General features: G+C 39.3%; 1 protein-coding gene across 1 annotated transcript in view; it reads left to right on the forward strand.

The window, feature by feature from the left end:
- The window catches only part of LOC139724924 (protein phosphatase 1H-like), a 37,127-nt gene extending 34,715 nt beyond the window's left edge, over positions 1 to 2,412 (forward strand). Inside the window, exon 9 of the mRNA XM_071636044.1 lies at positions 21 to 2,412. Coding sequence (XP_071492145.1) covers positions 21 to 219 — 199 coding nt within the window. The 3' untranslated portion in view covers positions 220 to 2,412. The remainder of the gene's footprint in view (positions 1 to 20) is intronic.
- Positions 2,413 to 25,097: the final 22,685 nt, after the last annotated feature.

Below are 25,097 nucleotides of genomic sequence, written 5' to 3' on the forward strand. Positions count from 1 at the left end.
GTATTTTTTCTTTCCTCCAGGTATGCATCAGCAGCTCAGGAGCTGGTCATGGCTGCCCGAGGTGTGCTGAGGATTAATGGATGGAGAACATTGAAAGAGAACAAGCAGGGCTCAGGTGATGACATCACAGTTTTTGTCATTCCACTCAACAAGCACTATGGCTTGGACCGTCAGAGTAGCCTCACAGAATCCAACGACGCAAGCCCCATGAGTAGCTAGCGAGGCACCCTAGACTCTCTTGGCATCTCATACCAACCAGAATGAAAGACTAGAAGCAGATGCAGCTGTGGTCAATATGTTGTTACCTACCAACACCTGCAATATGCAGGAATGTTCCAGATTCTTAAGGATGAAGAAGTAAAGGTAATTATTTGGCATTGAAATGATGCAAAGCAATTCTCAAGGGCCATATATCTAGCCATATGTCTCTTGCAGAGTATAGCTTAAAACAGCTATGTATCATTTCTGTGACCGAGATCCTTGTGTTGTGTTTTTTAAGAGAGTTGGAATACTTGATACATAATGATAATTGCACCATCTATAGTAACAACCATTCAACTTTCTACAAGTTGCAGTGTTGCTGTAAATGATGCATTAAGTGTGTGTTACAGATACAAATCTTTGATGCTTTGTTGGCCAGCTTGATACTCGTGAATGAGTGATATGATGAGAGGAAAATGCTGCTGGTATGGGGAGAAATATTGTCATGGAATTCAAGTTGATTTGTGCATTAGTTGGAAAGTAAAGCAAGGTGTCAAATGCAGTGGACAAGCAAGTGACTTGCAAGAGGTGGTTAGTTACTGCCAGGAATTACCAGTATTGACTGTAGTAGGGAAAGTGTGTGATTAAAGTAAGACATGTCACTACCATGCTGACAGAGTCATGTGTCAGAGTGAACACCTTGTTCCTCAAAGTGTACAAACTGTGGTAACAATGTTCAGTTTCAGTGTATGGTCTCCTTTTTGAAATGTAGAATAATCCGCTGAACTGACCCTTTGCCCAGTAGTTGTAATGAGCCACTCTGTAGGGTGACCAATTTTTAGCTTGTCATAATGTACACACATGTCTGTTCCATGCCCTTATCATTCATCAGTTGCTAAGAATTATTGTTATAGTTTGATAGAAAGAAGCTGCCCTAGTCCCAAGGATCTATAGGCCATTTTTCATCCTTGGGGCCCGCTGTACCACATACATCAGGTTTTAAACAGTCTGCTAGAATGTAAGGTGGCCACTGATTGTAGAACTGCTGAACATTGTAAATCTTAAAGGTATGCAATTCAGGAATATCATCCAAGTACTGTTCAACTTCATACCTGCTGTAAGTGGTAAGCATCTATTATGCTGGAGAAAGGATATCAGTTGAATTTATTCTCTCTTTGAAAAACAAAACAAAACAAAAACCAACACTAGACTGGTAATTGTTAATACCTTTTCAGCTTCTTATGCAAAAACCAGGAAAAATTCTTGGCACATAGATATTATTGATGTTGATTATCTTGCCCATTGTCGAGAAGTGTAATGAATGTTCCATGCAACTCAAGCATTTTTTTTTGAAAGGCAATCATATTAGTTTTCCAGATTCCCTGTACTCCTGCACGTCTGCCATGATATGACACACCTTTATGCATTAGGAGTATAGGACATTCATGCTGTGACATTTTTGCATGGCATCTCAAATTTCAGATTATTTCTAAATCTTTGTGCCATCATTTTATTTGGCACTGTAAGTGTAGGCCTGCTGGCAGTGAGGCAACACAGGTGGGCATACGAGTTCTCATGTATTGGAGTGGCCTAGGCAGGTGGACAGCCAATCACAGCCCCCTCCTTGCCGAGAAGCCTGCTTAAGGTACCAAGCTGGGCTGGTTAGAAAATATGATCATCAACTGGGCAACTTCAAATGAGGCTAGTGAGGGAGATTGTTATTTGATATTCTTATGACAGATTATTTTTTGAATTATTTGAAAAAAATGAAAATGATGTAGGGTAAAATTTGGAATTCAAAGTAATTTCATAAGTAATGATTTGGCGTAAATATTCGTAGGGAAATGATAAACGCCAAATAAATTCAAATAACAACAACAAGAAGCTGCTTCACAGGCCAGTGTACATATTCTTATCCCCAAATTGATGAATGATCTCCATGTCACTAATAAGATGACGAGGCATTTGGCTATTTTATTATTTTTTTTTTGAATTCGCCATTTTGGAGAATCTCCCCTACTACTAGACACATACACATACTATACTAAACTATATCGCAACGCACGGTATCTTACGTGTGACATAAATGACCTCGGAGTCCTCCGGGCAAAGCTGGCCCTGAAGAAAAGAAAATACATTTAGTCTTACACTATTATCCCGGGAGCCACACAACGGAAGGAAGTAAGGAGTCGTGGACACAAGAAAGATAGGGAAAAGGGTAGAAGGAAAAAATGGAAGGCACCTCCCCAGAAGCTCTGCTGTCATCGACCCATGCCCAGCATGGGTACCCAGCATGGGTACCCAGTATGGGTACCCAGTATGGGTAGCTCTCTGCCATTGCTTGGGGTCTTGGTTGCATTCGATGTTCTGTTCTGTTCATATGGGTATCCAGAATCCCTGGTCCATGTTGAATTTCTCCACTTGACATTCAGAGCATTGGGCAGAAGTCACATTGCGTGGAGCGGACATCGCAAGGCTCTGTTTTAATTGGACAGTCGGATCTCCCTGGTTCGTGCCAGTTCTGAGTCAGTTGTTCAAATTCTTCACTCGACATCCAGAGCACTGGGCAGAAATCACATGGCGTCAATACCCTGTTGCGGACATCGCAATGCTCTGTTTTAATTAGACAGTCGGTTTCCCCCGGTCCACACCATTCCGAGTCAGTTGTTGGGCGTCGGCCGAAATGGACGATGGCTCGTCTACCGGGCGGACCCCGCGCCAGTCTGGACTCTCCCGACCCGCCACGCTGCGGTTCCAGCCAGGCCTTCCAGACGCGGCCCGACTGATGGGGAGATGCCAAAAGAGTATGGGTTAATTACAATTAAACCAGATATGTGAGTCTGTCGGTACTTCCATTGGGATTTTCTTTTCTTAGTCCCGCCCTGCTGGTCGGCCCAAGGGGCTGCAGGGCGGCATCGTGAGGTGGCGCTCGGGAGCCACTCCTCCAGCTTGCCCATCAAGAGGTCCTGAGCTCCCTATGGGGAGGGGACCCGAAGGCCCAACTCCCCAGAGATCCTCACAAAGGCCTCTTTAGGGGTCACCGGTGGAGTGGCTCCCTCACTCGAAGCACGCGTTGGGCTCGAGCTATCATCCGTATCGGCCGAGACCGCAGCGGCGGCCTCGACCGATGTCTCCACGGAAGAAGGAGGGCCAGAAGTTTCTTCCGTGGCTTGCTCAAGCCTGGGTTCGGCAGGGTTTGCTCCCACATCCGAACCCCCTTGGCATCTCATTTCCCTGAGGAGGGCTGAGTATCTGGCGTTTTTACGCCGCATGCCTTTTATGGCCTCGATGGTTCTGTGCGGCAGTACTTTCGCAATGATCTGATTTATGTTGTGTACAGAAGCGGGTGCGGAAATCTCCGCACTCGCGGCCAGTCTCAGCTCCTCCTCATCCCACCTCATCTTCGGGCGTGCCCTGATGGCGTTGGCCACACCCGAATGGTATTCGTCTGGGTGGGACTTCCGCTCGTGCTGACGTCGACCTGCGAATGACTTGAATTTCCGACAACATATTGGACAAATAGAATTGTCCTGGTCGACGTCAGCACCGTTCTCGAAACCGGTGCCGCTCATACTGTGGTTATAAACAAAACGGTTAGGAAACGAAACAACGGAAAGAAAAGAAAAGAAAAGTGTGTGCCCCTAATTGTAGTCCTAAATTTGTACTACAATAACAAAACAGAAAGAATTTGGAAAGGGCACACAAACACCAAACAAAATGGTTAAGGGAGATCTGCCGTCTACGCAAGTTAGACGTTGCCCGGCGGGGCCATGAGGAGGCTCTCCCTTAATAACTATGACTCAAAAACTCAGGTAACGAAAATAGAGTGCGTCAACAAAGAGAATTGGAAGCGAGCAAGGGACGCACTCGCAAATCATAAACTTAAGAGAGTCATAGTTACTCCCGCCAGATATGTGATAAATGCTCCCAGGATTGAGACACAACAGATGAGCGATCGCGGAGCAGTCAGTCACGCCCTGACTGTGCTTTGAACATGCGGTAGATTCTAGCCAAACCCTCGAAGTAGCTTGGTGTCCACCCGCGATAGCCCAACGCTCTGCAGCGTGCGCACAGAGGCCTCAGCAAGAAGCCCCCGCCAATTGATGGCGAGTGTGGAGAACTTGGGCTGATGGTCAAAGTGTTTTACAATGCAATCACTGATGCCCGAGTTCTCACGGTAGTAGGAGACCTTCCATGTATGTGCCGCAGCAAGCGACGACATGTTAGCATCACCCACAACCTGCACGTCCATCACCATTGCCCGACCGTCGCGCCCCGTGATAATATCGGGTCTGCGTATCCCAGCTGAGGTTGTTCGCGCTGGACGTTCCAACCATGCCCCCTCAGCTGGGTCACGAGAAGATCTACATGTAGAACCCGATCATGGCGCTTGGTCCGCCAGGGGGCGACCACCAGACAGGATTGGAGGATGTGGCCGAGGCTTTCAACCCGACCGCACCCCAGATCGCACACCACTGTCATAGTTTCATAGTTACTCCCACCGTTTACCAGCGCTTTGTTGAATTTCTTTACTTTGATATTCAGAGCACTGAGCAGAAATCACATTGCGTCAATGCCCCGGTTGCGGACATCTTTTTTTTTTCTCTCATTTTTTTAAAGTATTCGCCATTTTGAAGAATCTCCCCTACGACTACTCGCACTAACCAGCTCAAACACACTAAACCACTTACATATGACATGGGAGTTCTCTGGGCAAGGCTGGCCCTAAAAATGAAAAAGAAAAAATTTCATATGTAAAAAAAAAAGGAGACAAACACATCAAACAGAAGGGAACACCCCCCCCCCCCCCCCCCCCCGACCCAATATCCTGTGAATCTGCCCAAAATCTCACTTAAATGTTTAAGTTACATAATTACAATGCTTATACTGCCAGGGAAGCATTAATTATGGGTGTGTAAGAAAGTTAAAATAAAACAAACAAAAAAAACATACAAATAACACCAAACCTCCTAACAATTACTAAAACCAAGTACTACACTTAAATTCCTTAAATATCTAACTCCTCCCATTACAATAAATGTTACCCCCTTACCAGTTTTAATTGCTAATTCCTTTCCTTGATCTTTACAATCTATAATCATTAAAATTTCTCTCCCTTGAAGTAAAGGTTGCACTCCTTTTGATCAGGAAGAATTATATATTTTATGATGAAAATAATGGAATGGGATTCTATGAGAATTTCCTTGGATCCCCGTAAAAATCAAATTCCAGTCACTGATGTCTATTTTCCTCAATTCTCACCTATCCTTGCCAAGTTCTTTGATCTTGTTCACTAAACAGAAATACATGTGTAATATGTCTCCTCCTTTTTGCAAAGGGAACATAATTTATCAGATGCAAATCCAAATCTATAAAGATGCTCTTTAGTATTTGAGGCACCATGTTGTGACTTGTATTAAAATTCCCCATACTTGAGACAAATTACTGCACGTCTTTTTCTAAAAATATATATCCTTAATTTCTTCCTTACCAAACTTGTATTGATTGCACCCATCTCATATTTGTAAATTATAATCTTCCTGAAATTGTCCAGTAGAATAATCATGTCTTTTCTTCGAAATCAAATCAGACAGTGTGCGTATTCGATCCCCAATTTTTGATTTAATACCAAAATTATGAACATCAACCTGCATTATGTCTCTCATTTTTCAATCATATGGAAAAACTTTAAACATATCATTAACTATCAATAATCCTTTGCTTTCAATACCTAAATTCCAGTGCTTAACTGATGTACACATTCTCATCCTAAAACTGATGATTAATCTCAACTGTGTCAGCCAGTAGCAGACAAGAATAAACGACTAGGATAACATTGTGTAACAAATAGTAGACTATTGAAAGGTCATTGTAATGATTCAAGTTCACAAGGCATGTCCATTTTGGACGTTTGCTGATTAACCTGGTTTGCCTGATTGTAAAAGTAATCTTCATATCATTTCAGAAATGGAAGTATGTCTGCCGTAGTATACAAACTCTTGTCAAAGTTTATTTTCTTTTTGGATAACCTTCCAAAAAGGAAGTCGGATAAAGAGGAATATATATATATTGTCAAGCAAAACATCCTTGACGAATTTACTGTCCTCTAGATGTGAGATTGCAGGAGCGGAGTACAAATTGGGTGTATCATTGATGAAGTAGACCCAACAGCATTTAACTCACTGGTTGAATCATAAGCCAGTGACTCCCGCCACTCACATACTAAAGCCTTGTAAGAGGCTTTCTTCTGTTGGTACTTGATGGTCTCCAGATTTCTGCTGGGAAGGGGGGCCTGTCGGGCATAGTTAACGAACAGTGTATCTGGGGATAAATCCTGGAGAATCATGAAGTAGGAACATTTCTAGCTTTAATACTTTGACTATTTAAGAACATTGAAATTTCAAGAAACAATGCCTCGTGTAGGCAGATGAGACTCTAAAAAGAATACAGAGAGAAAAGCCATCCAATTAGAGACGCACAGATGGACAAGCGGGACCCCCACCGTCCCCATGGCCAGGGAACACAGCCAAGGGAGCAGGATAGTAAAATTCGGTCATAAAAATAAAAATTAAAACATGATAAAATCAGGGGGGAGCTTGACATTGTCATCAGTCATTGCGAGTAGATGACATTGGGTGAGTAATTATATCTATATGCATTTAAGATTAAAAAATGACCAGTGGCATTTTCATTGAAACTATTTAATCCATAATTTATTATTCCAGTAAAAAAATAATACCAAATATGACAGCAATAATACACATTGACCTTTATAAAAACACCAATGAAACTACTTAACAACAGAAGGGGAGTCGTTGTAACCATACTGTATGGGAAACGATTTGGTAACTGGTATATAAAAAGAAAGTGAAAAATGGAGAACACCCAACTAAAAGTAACTTAAATGAACGGATGGAAGAAACTCGGACAGCCGGTGGAAAAAAAAAAGGTACCCATGCGCTAGGAAGGTCATCATTCAAGTGAACGACATGGGGTGATTAATCAATGTACAGTTAAAACAGATAAAAACATCCCATTAGTGACCTTGTAATTGACCCTTTTAATTTCATAAAACCACTTAAATCCACAATTTATTCAACCAATAAAAAACAGAAACTATTAAATTTCATAACGATAATACACAAAACCTATATAAAACAATATTAAATTAAATAAAGGACAGTTAAAACCGTACTCAGTGGGAATTGATTATAACCGGCACAAGAAAGAATAATAAAGAATTGAGAACACCCAACGAAAAGTAACTTAAATGGACGGAAGGAAGTAAGCGGGACAGCCGGTGAAAATCATAAACCCATGCGCTGGGGCATGGTGACCATTTTTTTAACAGAAAGAGTGAGAGGGTGAACTCCAACAGAAAATAAAGGTGGAGAGTGATAAAATTCTACTATTATAGCACTAGGAAATCAGACCCCTTCCTCTTTGGGACTATCACTGGTCGCCCCGTCGAAGGACCGGTGGCCGTGGGGGCGAGCCCCACCGTCAGCTTCGCAATTTAAGGCATTAAGCCCGCGTGCCCAGAGTTCGCAGGTGAGCGACACTCAACCCCCGTAGAGACCACCGCCCCCTAAAGATCCCCAAGTAGAACGAGTGAGCGATGGTATTGTCAGGACCAGAAGTCCCCAAAGGCTGGTCATCTAACAAGTGTGTAGCCAGGTGGCATCTGTTCGTCTTAAAGAGTTCCTAGTGAACTCTGAAGAGGAGTCTCTTCCGTATTCCCTATTCCCTATTCCGGGTTGCACGAACTTGTCTGAGACTGATATGCTCCTGGACTCCATCATATATGAGGTCCTTTCCTGTGGAAATAGCAGCAGCTAATTCCCGAAGGTCTTTCGCAATGACCAAATCACGTTCATTGTCACAATTGAATTGAAGTAGGGAGGCGTTGATACTGTCAAGTAGGATATCTCTTGTATGTCAAGTTTCCTCCGACTCCGAAGTTCAGGAGAGCTCTTCAGTACCGGATGTACCTTCAGCATCATCATTCCGACCGAAGTCGTATCGCCGGGCGGCGAACTGTTAACCATTTCATCTTGTAATTGACGTACGAGCGCCTTGTAAGTGGGTTTCTTTCTCTGATATTTAATAGCTTCAAGGTTCCTCCCAGGGAGGAGGGATCCCAAGGCCTGGTTTACGAACCGAGTGCTGGAAGGAAGCTGGGCCTCCAAATTCGCTAATATGGAGATATCTTCGGTTGACTGGGTTGATTGGGTGCTTTTTCCGAGAGAAGAGAGGCGTCTTCTTCTTGAAATTCCTTGTAATGGGTACGCTTCATATGATCTCCTTAGTTTCTTCCTTACCAGAATTGTATTGATTGCACCCATCTGGTATTTGTAAAGTATAATCTCCCTGAAATTGTCCAGTAGTATAATCATGTCTTTTCTTAGAAATCAAATCGGACAGTGTGTGTATTCGATCCCCAATTTTGGATTTAATACCAAAATTATGAACATCAATCTGCATATTCTCTTTCATTTTTCAATCATATGGAATAACTTTAAACATATCATTAACTATCAGTAACCCTTTGCTTTCAATACCTAAATTGCGGTGCTTAAATGATGTACACATTCTCATCCTAAAAATGATGATTAATTTTAACTGTGTCAGCCAGTAGCAGACGAGAATATTAAACAACTGGGATAACATTGTGTAACGGATAGTAGACTATTGAAAGGTCATTGTAATGCTTCAAGTTCACAAGGCATGTCCATATTGGACGTTTGCTGATTAACCTGGTTTGCCTGAATGTTGTCGAAGTAATTTTCATTTCATTTCAGAAATGGGAGTGTCTCTGCCATAGTCAGGAAACTCTTGTCAAAGTTTATTTTCTTTTTGGATAACCTTCCAAAAAGAAAGTCAGATTGAGAGGAATATATATTGTCAAGCAAAACATCCTTGACAGATTTACTGTCCTACAGATGGGAGATTCCTGGAGAAACTGTACCACTGGGAGCGGAATACAAATCGGGTGTTTCTAATGAAGTAGACCCAACAATGTTGAACTCACTGGTTGAATTGAGAGCCAGTTCAACTCCCACCTCGCACATACTAAAGCCTTATAGGAGGCTTTCTTCCATTGATACTTGATGGCCTCCAGATTTCTGCCGCGAAGAAGGGCCTGTCGAGCCTGTTTTATGAACTGTGTATCTGGGGATAAATTTTGTAACAACATAAATTCCACATTGTCAATATTAAGAATGAAAAAAAAAATTGTATTTAAAAAAAGAAAAGAAGAGAGAGAAACACATCAAACAGAAGGGAACAACCCCCACCCTGACCCAATATCCTGTGAATTCACCAACAATCTCATTTAAATGTTTAAGTTACATAATTACAGTGCTGATACTGCCAGGGAAGCATTGGTTATGGGTGTGTAAGAAAGTAGAAAAAACAACAACATACAAATAACACCAAAAACCTATCCATTACAATAACAATAAAAACCAAGTACTACACTTAAATCCTTAGATATTTAACTCCTCCCATTTCAACAAATGTAACCACTGATTTACTGATTGATTGGCATCTGTCTGGTTTGGAAGAATTTGATGCAGTGGTAAAGAAGGAGTGAAAGTCCAGCCTTACTCTCGGCAGTGAGGACTAGATCATCCGCGAATGCCAACGTGGGATGCCAACAGCCATAAAGTTCTAAACAGATGTGCTTGGGAGAACTATCGATCAATTCATTGAGAACGAGGTTGTAAACCCCTGATGCGAGTCTTGATCCTCTTACTGGTATGGGTACTGTGATATAGATCATGGACAATCTCAAAGCCCAGCAGGAGGCCTTGGCGAGAAAGTGACCGCAGAATTGATGAATGGTGGACCGAGCTAAAAACCTTCAACATGTCCAAGAGTATCATGTACATATAGAAGCGTTTCTTGCTTTGATACTGACGTCAAAATAATCAAGGAGAGTAGTTTTCTCCAAGCCTCCGTCTACAGGAAAAAAATGCCTTTTGTTTGGGATTGATTAGAGTGGCCTTTGTTAGGCAAGTGTTTAGAACCTTGGTATGGACATGTAACAACATGGAATCAATAGTAATTAGCCGCCAACAAGAAATGTCTGATGGATCAGCATGTCCATTTGAAATGAGAATAGTGTTGTTGATTCTGAAGGTGTCTGGAAGATACCCCGAATCCAGCTATAAGTTGAACAAGGTAGCTAAGAGTTGAGGGTGAGTGTTGATAGTATTGGAGCATCGGATGCCATTAGGGCTGACAGCACTGTCCTTTTCATATTTCTCAGCTCCTTTATAACCTCATCTCGTGAGATGGGCATCAGTAGTTGGGCACGCTTGCCTCGAGACCCCGTTTCCTTGACCTTGACGAGGCAGGATTTGGAACAGAGCCTTGCCAAATCTCAGAATAGAATGAATAGGCAACGGACTTGTCAGGACCAGAGTATCTAGGGGTTGGTCATCCAACATATGGGTTCCCAGCTTATGTCTGTTGGTCTTGTAAAGCTCTTGATGGACCTTGTAAAGAAGCCTCTTTCATTTCCTGTTGAAAGCTGGAGGAGGAACCGATGGAAAAGAAGGCATTCTATTCTGTCCAACGCAAGACTTCTTAAGACCAATATGCTGCATATGTTTAAGTTTCATAATAACAGGGAAGCATTAATTATGGGTGTGTAAGAAAGTAGAAAAGACCTATACAAATAACATCAAAGTCCCTAACAAGTGCAATAATTATAAAAACCAAGTACTCCACTTAAATCCTTAAATATTTAAGTCCTCCCATTTCAATAAATGTAACTGCCGATTGACTGGCATTGATTGGCATCTGTCCGGCTTCAAAGAAGTTGATACAGTGGTCAAGAAGGAGTGAAAGTCCAGAGGTGGTCTCGGCAGTGAGGACTAGGTCATGCGCTAATGCAAACATGGCCTACCAACAACCATAGAATTCTAAACAGATGCGCTTGGGAGCAACATTGATCAATTCATTGAGAACAAGGTTGTACACACTGGATAGAGTCTTGATCCTCTTACTGGTACTGTCAGGTGTAGATCATGGACAATCTCGTTAAAGCCTGGTGGGAGGCCTTGGCCAGAAAGTGACCGCAGAATTGATGAATGGTGGACCGAGTCAAAAGCCTTCGACACGTCCAGGAGTATCATGAACGAGGATTGTTTCTGGCTTTGATACTCTGACATCAAATAATCAAGGAGAGTAGTATTCTCCAAGCCTCCATCTACAGGAATAAACGCCTTCTGTTTGGGATTGATGAGAGTGGCCTTTATTAGGCAAGTATTTAGAATCTTGGTGTGGACATGTAACAAAATGGAATCAATAGTAATCGGCCTTCAACAAGAAATGTCTGATGGACAGCATGCCCCTGTGGAATGACAATGGTGTTGTTCATTCTGAGGGCATCTGGAAGACCAGCATAATTATGATGATTATGGATTTACCTCATTGAGTTGATTTAAAGGGATAGTACAGTTTTGGTTGAGATGAGAAATAGGCTTTCGAATTTTTGCAAGATACCAAGAAAACACTTATGATATAGCACAGAGCATACCATTTTAAGAGGAATTCAAAGTTTATTTGATGAAAATCAGGTTTGGAATAACTGAAACATCCAAAAACAAAGTAAAACAAAGCGATGGTTACAAAGTGTGGGTCCCACACTTTATTAGAATCGTTCTTTTTTGGATATCTCAGCCATTTCAAAACCAATTTTTATCAAATAAACGTTGAATTCCTCATAAAATTGCATGCTCTTTCATATTTCATATGAGATTTCTCATTATCTCACCTAAAAATGTTAGAAACCTGAAATTAGGTGTCAACCAGAACTGTACGATCCCTTTAAACAATTGCATAACAGTACTGAATAGATAGTTAAAGATACTTTAAATTGTAGAGATTTAATGTTATTTAGTATTCAATATAAAGCGATATACAAATGTTAATTAGACAACAGGCATTGTCTAATTTGCGTATGACTGTCAATCGACTTCCCACAGCGTGGGCAGATGAACTGAGAGGTATCTCTTGAATGAAGCAGATGGATATCGAAATGGCCGCTCCATAACTCGCCAAAAACTACCAACTAATTACCAACCAACATGACTGAATAATGATAAAAGAAGAAAGAGTAAGGCCCACTTGAAAAAAAAAGTAAGTAAACCACGACTAATGCCCTTTACTAGCGCCAAAACGTGGCAAAGTGTGGATACAAGTAGGGGTTTCGATACCGCAAACACACAGTTGAAGTTGAAGAAAAGAGTAGAGAAGAGAAAGTCTAAACAGCTTTAGCCTGACAATATGAATTGTAAGTCACCAGGGCACACCACAGGGAGATACTGTTTACTTGGTGCCCCAAATTAAGTCACTGATGCTCATGAAGACTTCAGGACATGACACATTTTTATTTCCACAATAAACACTGCTTGAAAGAAGACCAGCATAATTATGATGATTATGGATTTACCTCATTCAGTTGATTTATAAACAATTGCATAACAGTACTGAATAGATAGTTAAAGATACTTTGAATTGTAGAGATTAAATGTTATTTAGTACTCGGTATAAAAGGATGGACAAATGTTTATACTGAGAGAAAGAGAAAGAGAAAGAGAGAGGGAGAGGGAGTGAGAGAAGAAAAGTAGCCAGGAATAGGTGCAGTGCATCTAGCACATCACTAAATAAAGGAAGGTGATATGTCATGTGTTCACTTTAAAGGAATTACCATATCTCTGAGGTGATGGACTGAATAAACTTGCCAAATTATTAATTAGTTTGTCATGGTCGTTTTGTAATATATATATGTTGATATTTTGTTGGAAGTGTTGTACATCAATCTTGCATGATTGATACTCATATTTTTGATGCAAGAAATGCTTTAAGCCAAGGATTAAGTGTATTTGTTAGACTGCCAAAGATAAACAGAGTTTAGTACACTAAATTGTCTCAGACTTAAGGTAAAGTTATGTCATCTTGTGTTGCCACTCTGCACATAGCTATCTTCTATGCCTTGAAGACTTACAATAGATGTAAAGAAGCCTTGATGAAGTATAGATATCATCTAAGATTGTAGCATCAGAACATTCTTGAAATGAGAATTGAGAAAACCAGGTGGAATGAAAGTTCATGAAGATAAAAGATATGTATTCCTATTGAAACTTCTAATGGTGTTTCAAAGTCATGCTGCATGTGCTGTTAAACCAACTCACATACTATTCAACTTTACATGCCACATTGAAGCAAATCTCACAATTGCCCTGTACCTTGAACAGTTTACATGCATGTATTTGCCCATTTGGTAATATTGCAACAAGGTATGAAATACATTTGTGTTTTGAGAGATAGAACTTTAAAAGGAGTCTAGACTTGCCAAATTTGGATTTATATGATTTAAAACTAACTGCAAAGTTGATATTGTAATTATTATAGAGAAATTATATCATCATACATACTGTATATTTTGGTAGCATTTTCAGAAGTATTTGGGTACTTTTTAAAGTGAAATTGAATGTAGTACACCAAAAGTTTGATCTGGTATTGTAAATTACCATTCACTGGTATTTATAGTCTCCTTTTCTGACTTCAAGCACCTTAGTGTCATGTGATATAGTCCCAAGTATAGCAAAGATTTCATTTCTGGAGAAAATCCTTATTGATAGTAGAAGAACTCTCTAGATAAGGTGCTGCAAAGTATCCTTTTGCTCTGTATGCATGTGTTTTTACCTAAATTCTATATGTTTTTCCTCCCATGGAAGAATCAAGACTCTACATAAAATATTTTTAGAGGTGTATTATTTTTTGAAATACATAATATATATAATGTCTAGTTCTGATTTTTGAAATTGTATAAAATGTATACATTTCATATGCAAAGAGAGTTTCCTTTTTTTCAATCATGTACTTTTTTGAAGATGTATGAGGCATTTTGTACTGGTTGGAATTTCTTATGAAATATATGAGTACTTAAAGATTTTAAAATATTCGCATCATAAATTCTTCCACTGAAATAGAATTGTTTCCTTGTTATGTAATTTTGGTGAGTACTTAATTTCTGGAATAGGCTGCTTGTTCCAGAGATACAGAATTAATTGTATAATGAAACCATGTCTGAGGGTAAAATAGCCGTCTGATATGACATTATGACTTGCACAAAAGTGTTTATCATTAGTGCCAGCTTTAGTCAGGATGTGGACACTTATTGTATAAACATACTATGTGTAAAGCCTTCAAAGTACACATATCTGTGTGCATGTTTATTGGACAATTTAAGATATTAGAGTAGTTCATGAGATTTCTTTTTTGATGAGTGCTGATGTATGCAGATTTTTATTTTGATATTGGGTAATTACAACGCTTTGATGCAGTGAGCAAGTAGAGATAACTTTGAAGATGGTCTCAGTATTTGGACAAGGAAGTTGGATGCTGTTACATGTCTCTACGAGCCCAGTTAATGAATAGTATATAAATTATAAATGTCTGCCAGTTGAAGTTAGAAAGCTATTATTCAGATATAGACTGCTTTTTGCAAGCTCCGAGGATCATAGCATGCAGTTCACACCCCTTTTGGCAATAATATCAACAGTGCCCTGAACGATAGCAGTCCATATCTTTTTGATGTACTGACTGAAATTGAATGAACTTTAACTTCATTGTAAAGTGTCATGTTGCAAATACAAGTGGCAATACTGGTATTTAAACTTCCAATTCCAAATTCTAATGGCAATGATGTCATGTTTTAAATTGAAGTGGCAATATTAAATCTTCCAATTCTAAATCAATGAAACTTTAAAAGTCCAAGTTTCAAAATAGTTTGTAACCGTAAAATTCAATATATCAACCCGCTCTGTGTTTGTCATTAGTTTTGATAGCATTACTTGAAATATCTTAATTGTCCTAGATAGTTATCACACAATTTTTGAAGGTAAATTTTGATGTGTTTTTAATGGTACTGGTAGAGGAAATATGTACTGGCAGTGAAACTTAACACCATAGAGGAAAAGTGCTTGTGAATTTGTGGGATGTGGATCCATAGTTTACTGGCATTGATAGATTTGATGCTTGATTGATGGTTGCTGCAGCTACCGCTTAGCTCATCTACTCTCTGGTTTTATGAGAAGTTTGAGCATGGTGCTTCAGGCTAGATCCTGAGTGATTGCCTGACATAGGCTTTAGTAAGGCATGGTCTTTAAATCCAGCATTTTGAAGCTTTTTTTTTTTATTGATGTTGCTGCCACACAATAGCTGGCACATGGTCTGGTTCGGCTTCCTGCTCTGGACAAACTGGATTTCATGTTGTCACCAATTGTCTTCTTCCTGAGTGGCACATCACAATTCCGTGCACTAGATTGGAGTGAATTCTGCTGCAGTGGTCATCACAATACCATAGATCAGATTTCAGTGAATTCTTCTTATCGAATCAGTGATCTTTTGTTAGAACCACTAACATTTGGATTACGGATTAAAGCCTATCTGTGCAGTGTACGAGGGAAGGTGAGGGGCATTGCTGTCCACCTGTGACAGCACAGTTATGTTGGGTAAGTGGACCTTTGAGAGTTTTGTATTGCTTTCCCCTTTTAATTCTCATGAATTTCAAAGCTATTCTGTGCAAATTCTCCCTGCCTTTGATTACAAAAGTACAACATCACATCAGTAAATACCTTGTCTTGGTGACCTTGTGGATCATCCAAGTCAAGTTTTGAGTAGCTTTCATGTCTTTTGGTGGTATGGCATCCTCATATTTCTCAACTCCTTTGCCTTGTTTCAGCATTGCCGAAATGGCCTTGAAACTTAACAGCAGTCCAAAGTCAGAATGATATACAACATCTAACTTTCTTTGTACAGTGTGTCTCTAAAAAAAGTAAACCCAACTTCAATAGCAAATTTTCAGAAAACTATGAAATATTTGCACATTATTTTTTCATGGTTAGATAGTCCAATAAGTCTTCTATCCAATGATACCACATAGGTTATGTAACTCTCATGCATGACTGAGCATGATTCAACTTAGTGAATGGGTGTGAAATCATCACTGTGGCAAGTTATTTCTTGCTATTGTCATGCATTCAGGGCATATTTGAAGTTAAATTTTTGTCAGCAAAGGTTGTTCCTGACACAGGCACACTTCACATGCTTTCCAAACATGGTACAATTGACAATTGAGCAGAGAGTATTCCTGGTAACTCAGATACCAGGAAACAAGAAGTTTCATGGAAGTTCAAGAGGCTTTTCGGGTGCAGTTCCCCGACAGGCAGCCTCCAACACAAAGAGCCATCTGGTACAATGTGAGAAAGTATGCTGATCACGGAACTTGCCACAGTGATGATTTCACACCCATTTACTAAGTTGAATCATGCTCAGTCATGCATGAGAGTTACATAACCTACGTGGTATCATTGGACAGAGGACTTATTGGACTATCTAACCATGAAAAAATAATGTGTAAATATTTTTTAATTTTCTGAAAATTTGCCTTTGAAGTTGGGTTTACTTTTTTTAGAGACACCCTGTAGTATTCAGGAAATAGTGCTGGTCTGATGGCCACCATGTTCTTTTTAGTGTAAGGAGATCCATTCTTCTGTCAGTGAATTTTCCCAGGAGAGTCATCCAATTTGGTATTCAACGGTGCTGCAACACTATCCGAGTCCATAATGATTGCACAGGCATAATCTTTGAAGAAGTTTTGCAGCATACTTCACATCATTTTTACTGTTTTTGCTGTCAGCTGCTAGAATTAGATCTTCTAGTTTGTAGTTTTCTAACGGCTTAAATCTTAAGATTTTCCCTTTGCCTTTATGATTACTGTTATGAGAGTTTTGTGGAAAAAATTATAGCTAAAAACATTGCGTTGTTAATTCGCTCTACTGATTTCAGTGGTTGCTTCATGTTACATTTGTACTTCTGCAAAAGTGAGAATAAATGACTCGATTTAGACACTGTTATAGTACAAAGAAATTGTTGTGTGCATCGACATAGATGTTTGTATTGCAATCAGATAAAACAAGGGTCACCTCTTTGTGCTATTGAAGCCAAGTGGTTACAGTACAATGTAATGTACATGGATACCCCTACTAACCAAAAATAAGTGATGTAGTACTATGGGACAGTTAAGTACAAAGGAGACAGTTTGGGTGCCACAGGGCAGACTAGAACTATTTTTGAACAGTTGAAGGTACTTGTAATTGTTGAATTTATTCCCCCAATTTCAAACAATCATAATTTAGGGTTCATCAAATGAGGTACATGATGCATGTAAATGAGTATAGCTATAAGCCATATTCATTGACATGAATGTTTGTGTTCCTCTTTAACACAGAAAAAGTTGTAATACATATAGATGTGTTGCATAGGACAGTGTCTTGGTATCTGCTACAGCAGTGCAGGTGGATACTGACTGTGAGCCCATCGTGATGTTTAGTTCTGGAGGAGTAGTTTTGGTGGTAAAACTGTATACATGTACTTGTGATAATGTTGATGTGTATTTAATTTTGTTTAGCTGATCAGATGAAAATGTATCCTATGGATTCTATCATGTAAAAGTAGAGGTTGTAGTATGTAGTAGAAAGGGGTTCCAGAATATTTATTTTCTTTGATATATGATCATTCTGGGATTTTGGTAATCTTGACTGTGATAGGAAAGGAGCCTGCCAACTACCCTTTCGATGTTTAATGTGATTTTCCTGCATATGCGAAGCTTTCATTGAATGTTTTCTTTTGTTCATATTTTTGTTTGGGTCCCTTTCATGAAGAGATGAATTACCAAAATGCTCACAGCCGATCAGTTAGGCCAAGTAGAAAAAGAAAGTAGTTTCTTGCCCTGATGTTTGGAGAAAGGTGTTGCAGAAGGTCCTTGCTTTTGATGTCGTACTGTTTTTCTGATATGCAGCTGCTGCATAATTGGACTGTTGCAATTAAGTGTTGTACCACCTCGCTTGATGATTTTCAAACATGCACAAACTTATTCGAAATATTTCACAACCTTGAATACTTGCATGGAGTTGCATCCGAGTCTCCAAAGTATGGTAGAAGTTGAATATTTGCTGTTAATTTTGACATGTTATACATCTTGGAATGTCTGTACTTTACTGCGCTGCTGTGTACGTGTAATTATCATACCGAACCGGCTGCACTGTTGTGTGTGTGTGTACCTGCTGTATAACAACCAACTACCCGAGTACAGCACAAAGCTTCAAATGAAGCAATTCGGTTATCGTTAAATGTGTAAAAGTGTCAAAGTGTCGCACTCTTTAATGTTTGACTTGTGCAGGACATTGGAGACTCAGATGTGAATGCTTTTAAGTTGAGGATGAGTTTGTAAATATTTGAAAATCATTTATATGAAGCAGTGCAAAAATACTTGCATCCTGATAGTAATACAATATTGGGCACGAGCACATAACCTTTGTGACCAAGTGTGCAAGGACAGCTTGTCTTTTACGATGTGTAAGTTGGATGCTTTCTCAACAGCACGCCACATCCTGGCCCAAAGTACAGTGGCTGGTTTGCAGATACTGTAAAAGTGGTTTCTTTTGCGGTGGTTTTATTTTCGCGCTTTTCGCGCTTTGAGGTTGAACCGTGAATTTAACATCACGCGAAAATGTTTTGAACTCATGGCTTGTTACAACGCTATCATTACCGACCGCGAATTTAAACACACGCGAAAAAGTCAGCACCGACGGAAACCGCGAAAGTTTCTGTACGCGAAAGAAACCTCTTTTACAGTACCTGATCTTGCCCAGAGGTACAATAGTGAATACGCACTAGATTACCTCGTATTTAGTTACTAGAAAGATTCTAATGCTGCACGTATGTGTGGATTTGTATGGATTTGGACAGGCACAACAAACAGATTTTTAATATTTTCATCAACATTTTAGAAAATAGTAAATAGTACAAAAAACCAAACAAAACAACAACAAAACCCCCAAATGATGCAGCACCAAATTTGATGTGCGTGACGATGAGAAAGTACTTTTTTTTTACTATTTACTTGGCCGTATTGCCTTGCTGTGGCTATGGTCATTACAGCTGTTATATGATGTAATTTTGTGAAGTGCTTCATAATACATCCCCTCATATCTGACACTATCTCCTGCCACTGTCCTGTTTGTTGTGATAGGAAATGAAGTGAGTAATCATGTGTGCACAAACTATGTCGTGTTCTTTAGTGATGTCATGGATGATCAATATTGTCATTTTAAAGCTGCTTCTTCAAACAATACAGAAACCCACATACAGCATGAGTGTAAATGTATGAGAATCACTTTCATCACAGGTAGCTAAATGTACTTGAGTATCACCTCAGCTAGGACCAGGGGGGCGTTTCATCAACGAGTTCGTCGGAGGTTTTCACCGACGAATTTGCTATCAGCCAATCAGACGCAAGGATTTACACTGACAACTGTTAAAAGCTAATGAAATCCTTGGTCTGATTGGCTGATAGCAAATTTGTCGGTGAAAACTCCGACGAACTCGTTGATGAAACGCCCCCCAGGAGATGCTACAGTTGTACAAATTGTACTTCCTCCCCAGCTCCATTACCACTGCCTGTACTCTGTCCTGCTTCACATACATGTATACATGTTAATGTATTATCATGCAGAATGCCATTTTCATAATGTTGTATATGAGATATATATATTCCTTTTGATGTTTATAATTTAATTTCAAGTGCCCAAAAGTGTTAATCTATCAGTACCTCCTGCGATGAGATGGCCCTGTATGCATTATGTCTAGAAAAGAGAAAAACTACCAGGTAAAGACTCTTTCAGAATTTGTATTCAAATCAAGACATTCAATGGGTGTGAGCTTAGACAAACTTTCTTGTGTTTTTGAAATATCAAAGCTTGTATTATCTAGATCAGGTCATGACTAACTTTATCTAAACAAAAGTGGAGCATAGCATCTATCTCGTGCAACTGATTGACAAATTGCCCTTTGTCAATGTATAATAACTGATTATTCAGGTTTTTATGGTACTATAGTAGCCATAGTAAAAAATCAGGGACACACGTACTCGGGTGAATGATTGGTGTTTATTTTCGTTGATGAAGGGCAATTTGTCAATCAGTTGTAAGAAAAACAACATGAAGCTGGAATTGTTAATTTGAATATAGCGTCTCTTTTTTACCATACTAAAGATTTTACTCTAATTATGATCTTGATTATTGATCACAATGGACAGTTGGCCTTGATTGGACATCTCTTGACAAGAAATAAATGATTACCCCCTAGAGTACAATGAAGATTTAAGTCGTATTCATATGTCCTGTGTGTTTGCAGCCCTACGCAGGTACATGAATAAGTAGAAAACCTGCTTTGTGAAATCTGCCTTAAATTTGGCCTGGAAAAAGACTTGTCATGTGTTCAACATGGAAGCTCATCATACCCAAACTATGCCATTTTTCATAATGGCCGTAGAGGCAGAAATTTTGTCTTTGCCATTTTCTTGAAGCAATGCTCTTTCAGCAAAGCCAGATAATGGATAGTGGATTCTTTGTGTGTGTGTGTGTGTATGTGTTGATTGTGATGTTTTATTTGGCATAAAAATTATGTTATTGTGATATATCAGCTAAATGGTTTTGATCATATCATATCCATATATAAAAATTGCCACAGCTGACCACTTAGAAAATGATCTTTTGTGGGAAGCATATTCTAATGTATTCACTTGTGAAATACCTCATGAATACTTTCTTTGAGGAAAAAGACTAACTACAAACTACAACAGTGCAATACACTGTGAGTGGCTGCACAGCAGATACCCTGGTGATGTACCTTTTCAACTTACAGAATTTTTAGATATTTCTTCGTATCATTTGTATCAGTCTGCAGTTCTTCTTGCCCTCTTGTATGCAGAATAATGATGAATTTTTATATGTTACAAAAAGTGCGGTAAATCTGGTTACAAGTTATGGGTTTACTGTAAAGTTTCCCAGTACATGCAGTCATTCATTTAAACACCCTTGTAAGGTGTTATGAGATACAATTGATCTCAAGATTACATGTCATAAATCAAGCAGTTAGAGTGATAGTATCCTTTAAGTGGTATTTTTCATAGTCTGGATGTTCAGTCACCCAGGTAAAGTAGATTGTATATCAGTAAATCTAGTCAACTGGATGGACTTGTATTTTTGGAGTAGCGACGTTTCACGTCCTCTCCGGGGCGATTCATGAGGCGGCAATTGATTATTGACCTGTGACAGGATCAGGGAATTTTGGAAAGCGCCAAAATACAAGTAAGTCCAGTTGACTAGATTTACTGATATAGTTCATGCTCATAGTGATAGCTTGTCAAGTGTATGCAACTTTATGTATAGCCTTCAGAAAGGTTGGTGATTTTATTTACATACAAATGGCCCACCACTTTCCTTGACATACAGACTGTATGATAACCTGTATTTATTGCATAACCATTGTCAAACCCAAGTCTTTTGAACTGGTTGAAAGCACTACCTCCCAAGAAAAGAACCCCAACCCCCCTGTGTGTCAATAGGAGTTCAAGAATTATGATTATTAGAATGCTTCATACGATTACGTCGAACCCCTGATGAAACAAGTCTGTTGGTTTATTTTTTTTGGTCATAAAGCAGTGTATTATACATTCCACATGACATCCATCTGGTTTGGGTTGATTTAAGAAAGAAAAAAAATGTCTTTATTGAAAGTGGTAGGCATCAAAGAAAAATCTTAGCACATGGAGATGGTGTGTACTAAGTATGCAGCTGAGAAACCTACACAATAAAGGGAAGACTGAGACTGAGTAGTTAAGTGATACTCCCTGGAGAAAATGTCGTGGAGAAAACCTACCTTTACTTCAGAATGGCTAGAAAGCTTATGAACGTAATATAATGTCAATTATATGGTTTCTTCTGGCCTTCTACTAGCTATTGAGATTCTGCAAATGAGCAAATCTGTCCTCATCAGCCCTTGTAGAATCTTGCAGTTTTTACCAAATGTAGTCGGAAAGTGGCAGTTGGTGTTTAGAAAGATGTATAAATGTGAATTATCAGCTGTACAAGGTGTATGTAACTATATGAGTTAGCAAGCAATACAGAAGACCGCAGTTCTTGAATTCCTCTTATTTGCAGCATCTTCCATTTGCCTTAGGGTTGTATTTTTTTGTTAATTGAAAATTATGGTGAGTAGTTGAGACTTGTGATGCATTCATCACAATCCATCATATCAAACCATGAAGACAGATGATTATGTTGAGACTGCCCCAAGGGTGTTGGAAATGAAGGCTGCTAATAGTATGAAAAGTAAACACAATACCATGGAAGTAATGTATATGGGTTTCCCAACACAAATGTAGGAAACTGGACTATGGTGGATAAATGGGTTTCTACAGCTACTAATTAAATCTCTTCACTTGCCTAGAACTGGTTCCATATTAAATTAGAGTGATGAATATCAAAATCATTGTTTTGTATCTTCCCTTCTTTTGTTGTAGGAATTTGTTGTGATTTCAGGGATTGCTGCAGATGATAAAATCTGTGTTGTGTACAAAGAATTATAGAAGTATATGTGCTGAAGATTTGCCATGGTAACGGCATATTATGGGCAAAAATGGGTACAAATCTTGCGTCGCGAACTCCTCCCACAGTTTTTGATCAATTTTTATGAAATTGGGTACAGATGTTCATCTGAATATGTTAATGTGCAAGACACATATTTCTGCAGTGGCAAAAAGTGCGTTGCCATGGTAACGGCATGTTATTGGTAAAATATAGGGCAAAATGCTTCATGGCAAAACTGCTTCATCAGTGTTCTTCCAATTCTCATGGAATTCATATTGAATGTTTGTCTTAGGATATAGGTCAGCATGACACATTTCTTGACAGTGACAAAAAGTATGTTGCCATGGTAACAGCTCACATATTATGAGCCAAAATGATGGAAAATTTTGTGTTGCAAACTACTTCCTCAGTTTTTGCCCAATTTCCATGAAACTTGGTACAGATGTGTGCCTTTGGTTGTAGATGTGCAAGACGCATTTTTTGACAGTACCCGAAAGTACGTTGCCATGGTAACGGCATATTAATGGCAGAAGATCAAGGAAAGATCTTGCGGATTTAACTACTTCCTCAGTTTTTTGACCAAAGCTTATGAAATGTGGCACACACCTTGATCTTGGTGGGAAGATGTGGAAGACATATTTTTCGGACGTGTCGGAAGCTGCGTTGCCATGGTAACGGCATATAAATGGCAGAAGATCAAGGAAAGATCTTGCGGATTGAACTACTTCCTCTATTCGACTGAAGCTCATGAAATGTGGCACACACATTGGTCTTGGTGGGAAGATGTGCAAGACATATTTTTGGGACGTGTCGGAAGCTGCGTTGCCATGGTAACGGCATATTAATGGCAGACGATCAAGGAAAGATCTTGTGGATTGAACTACTTCCTCAGTTTTTGACAAAAGCTTATGAAATGTGGCACACACAATAGTCTTGGTGGGAAGATGTGCAAGACATAATTTTCGGACGTGTCGGAAGCTGCGTTGCCATGGTAACGGCATTTAAATGGCAGAAGATCAATTTTTTTTGTGTGTGTTTGTCATACAATGTATCTGAATCATAAAGGAAAATCGATCCCAAGTTCTCGATCTGTGTGTGTGTGTGTGTGTGTGTGCGCGCGCGTGTGTGTGATGTGTATGTGTGTGCGCGCGCGCGCGCGTGTGTGTGTGTGTGTGTGTGTGTGTGTGTGCATGTGTGTGTGTGTTTGTGAGTGTAGGGGAACAGGCTTCAACCAAGGAGGTACCACACACACACACACACACACGTACACACACACACACACACGTATTGTGAGTTTGTCCTGCTTGTGTGAATACAGTCTGACTTCAATTATTCGAACTTTTCTATTATTCGGATGCCTCCAAGTAGTGAAAAAAAGTTATTTCAAACACAATTTACAGTGTGCCGATGATATTGCCTAAAGGAACATGATATGAAAATCTGTCTCAATTCATAATTATGATTTCAAGTAGGCTAGCATAAATTACACCACTGTTGCGTCGTACACTACCAAAGTAGCTACATGTACCACTGGGTTTGCAGCCTGCTTTTACTCATATGTAGATCCTACATAAACATTGTTTCTCCCATATGAGGCCATATTGTCTATCCAAACGGGAGCCTGTTCCAGACATGGCCAGATAACAGAGGTCGGACTGTAACTCATTTCTGTGGACATACTGTAGTCAAGCTATTTTCATATTGGTTTGAATGCTGATGCATACTATTTTACATACATATACCTGTATCTACCACACCACAAAACTTGCCAGAAGTCTTTCAAAGGTTATCTTATCTTTCAATAGGTATTCTGTGAAAACAAAACAGGAATAAACATAAGCAGCAAACTGACAAGGCATGTGAAAGATCACTTTCTACATCACTAGACGTATTATGCCAGAAATGTAGTACATGTTCACGAAAGCATCATATACCTACCCTCATTTCTTCCACTACATCCTTATCAGTGAAAGTGTGTTATTTGCTTTTTCATCCTAACATTGCAGTTGTCAAAACATGTACTGTAAGACCAGAAATTTTTGCATGAAGAAAATTTTGTGCTTTGAATGCTGTGGCAATTCGCAAAAGTTTCATGCAAGAAAAAGGCCGTCTGCTCCAATAGATTTGTGCAAGTTTCGTGCTGCCAATATTTCTGGTTTTACAGTATTTGCATTTGGTAATGGTTTATGATTACAGTAGTAATATTTATTTGCTCCATGAAGTTATCATTTACAGTATGTAGTGTAAATGATCATAAATGTTGATGAGGCATCTTAGTGGTATTGAAGTAATGATGTGTGTTTTGCTACCAACCCTCTCTGGTATATCATATGCGGTATATTTCATGGCTTTTTTTTTTTTTTTCAAATGTCCTAAGTTGGCAGG

Source organism: Diadema antillarum, unplaced genomic scaffold (assembly GCF_040938485.1).
Source record: "Diadema antillarum isolate AM-2024a unplaced genomic scaffold, OU_Dant_1.0 seq00000005_RagTag, whole genome shotgun sequence".
Lineage (NCBI taxonomy): Eukaryota > Metazoa > Echinodermata > Echinoidea > Diadematoida > Diadematidae > Diadema > Diadema antillarum.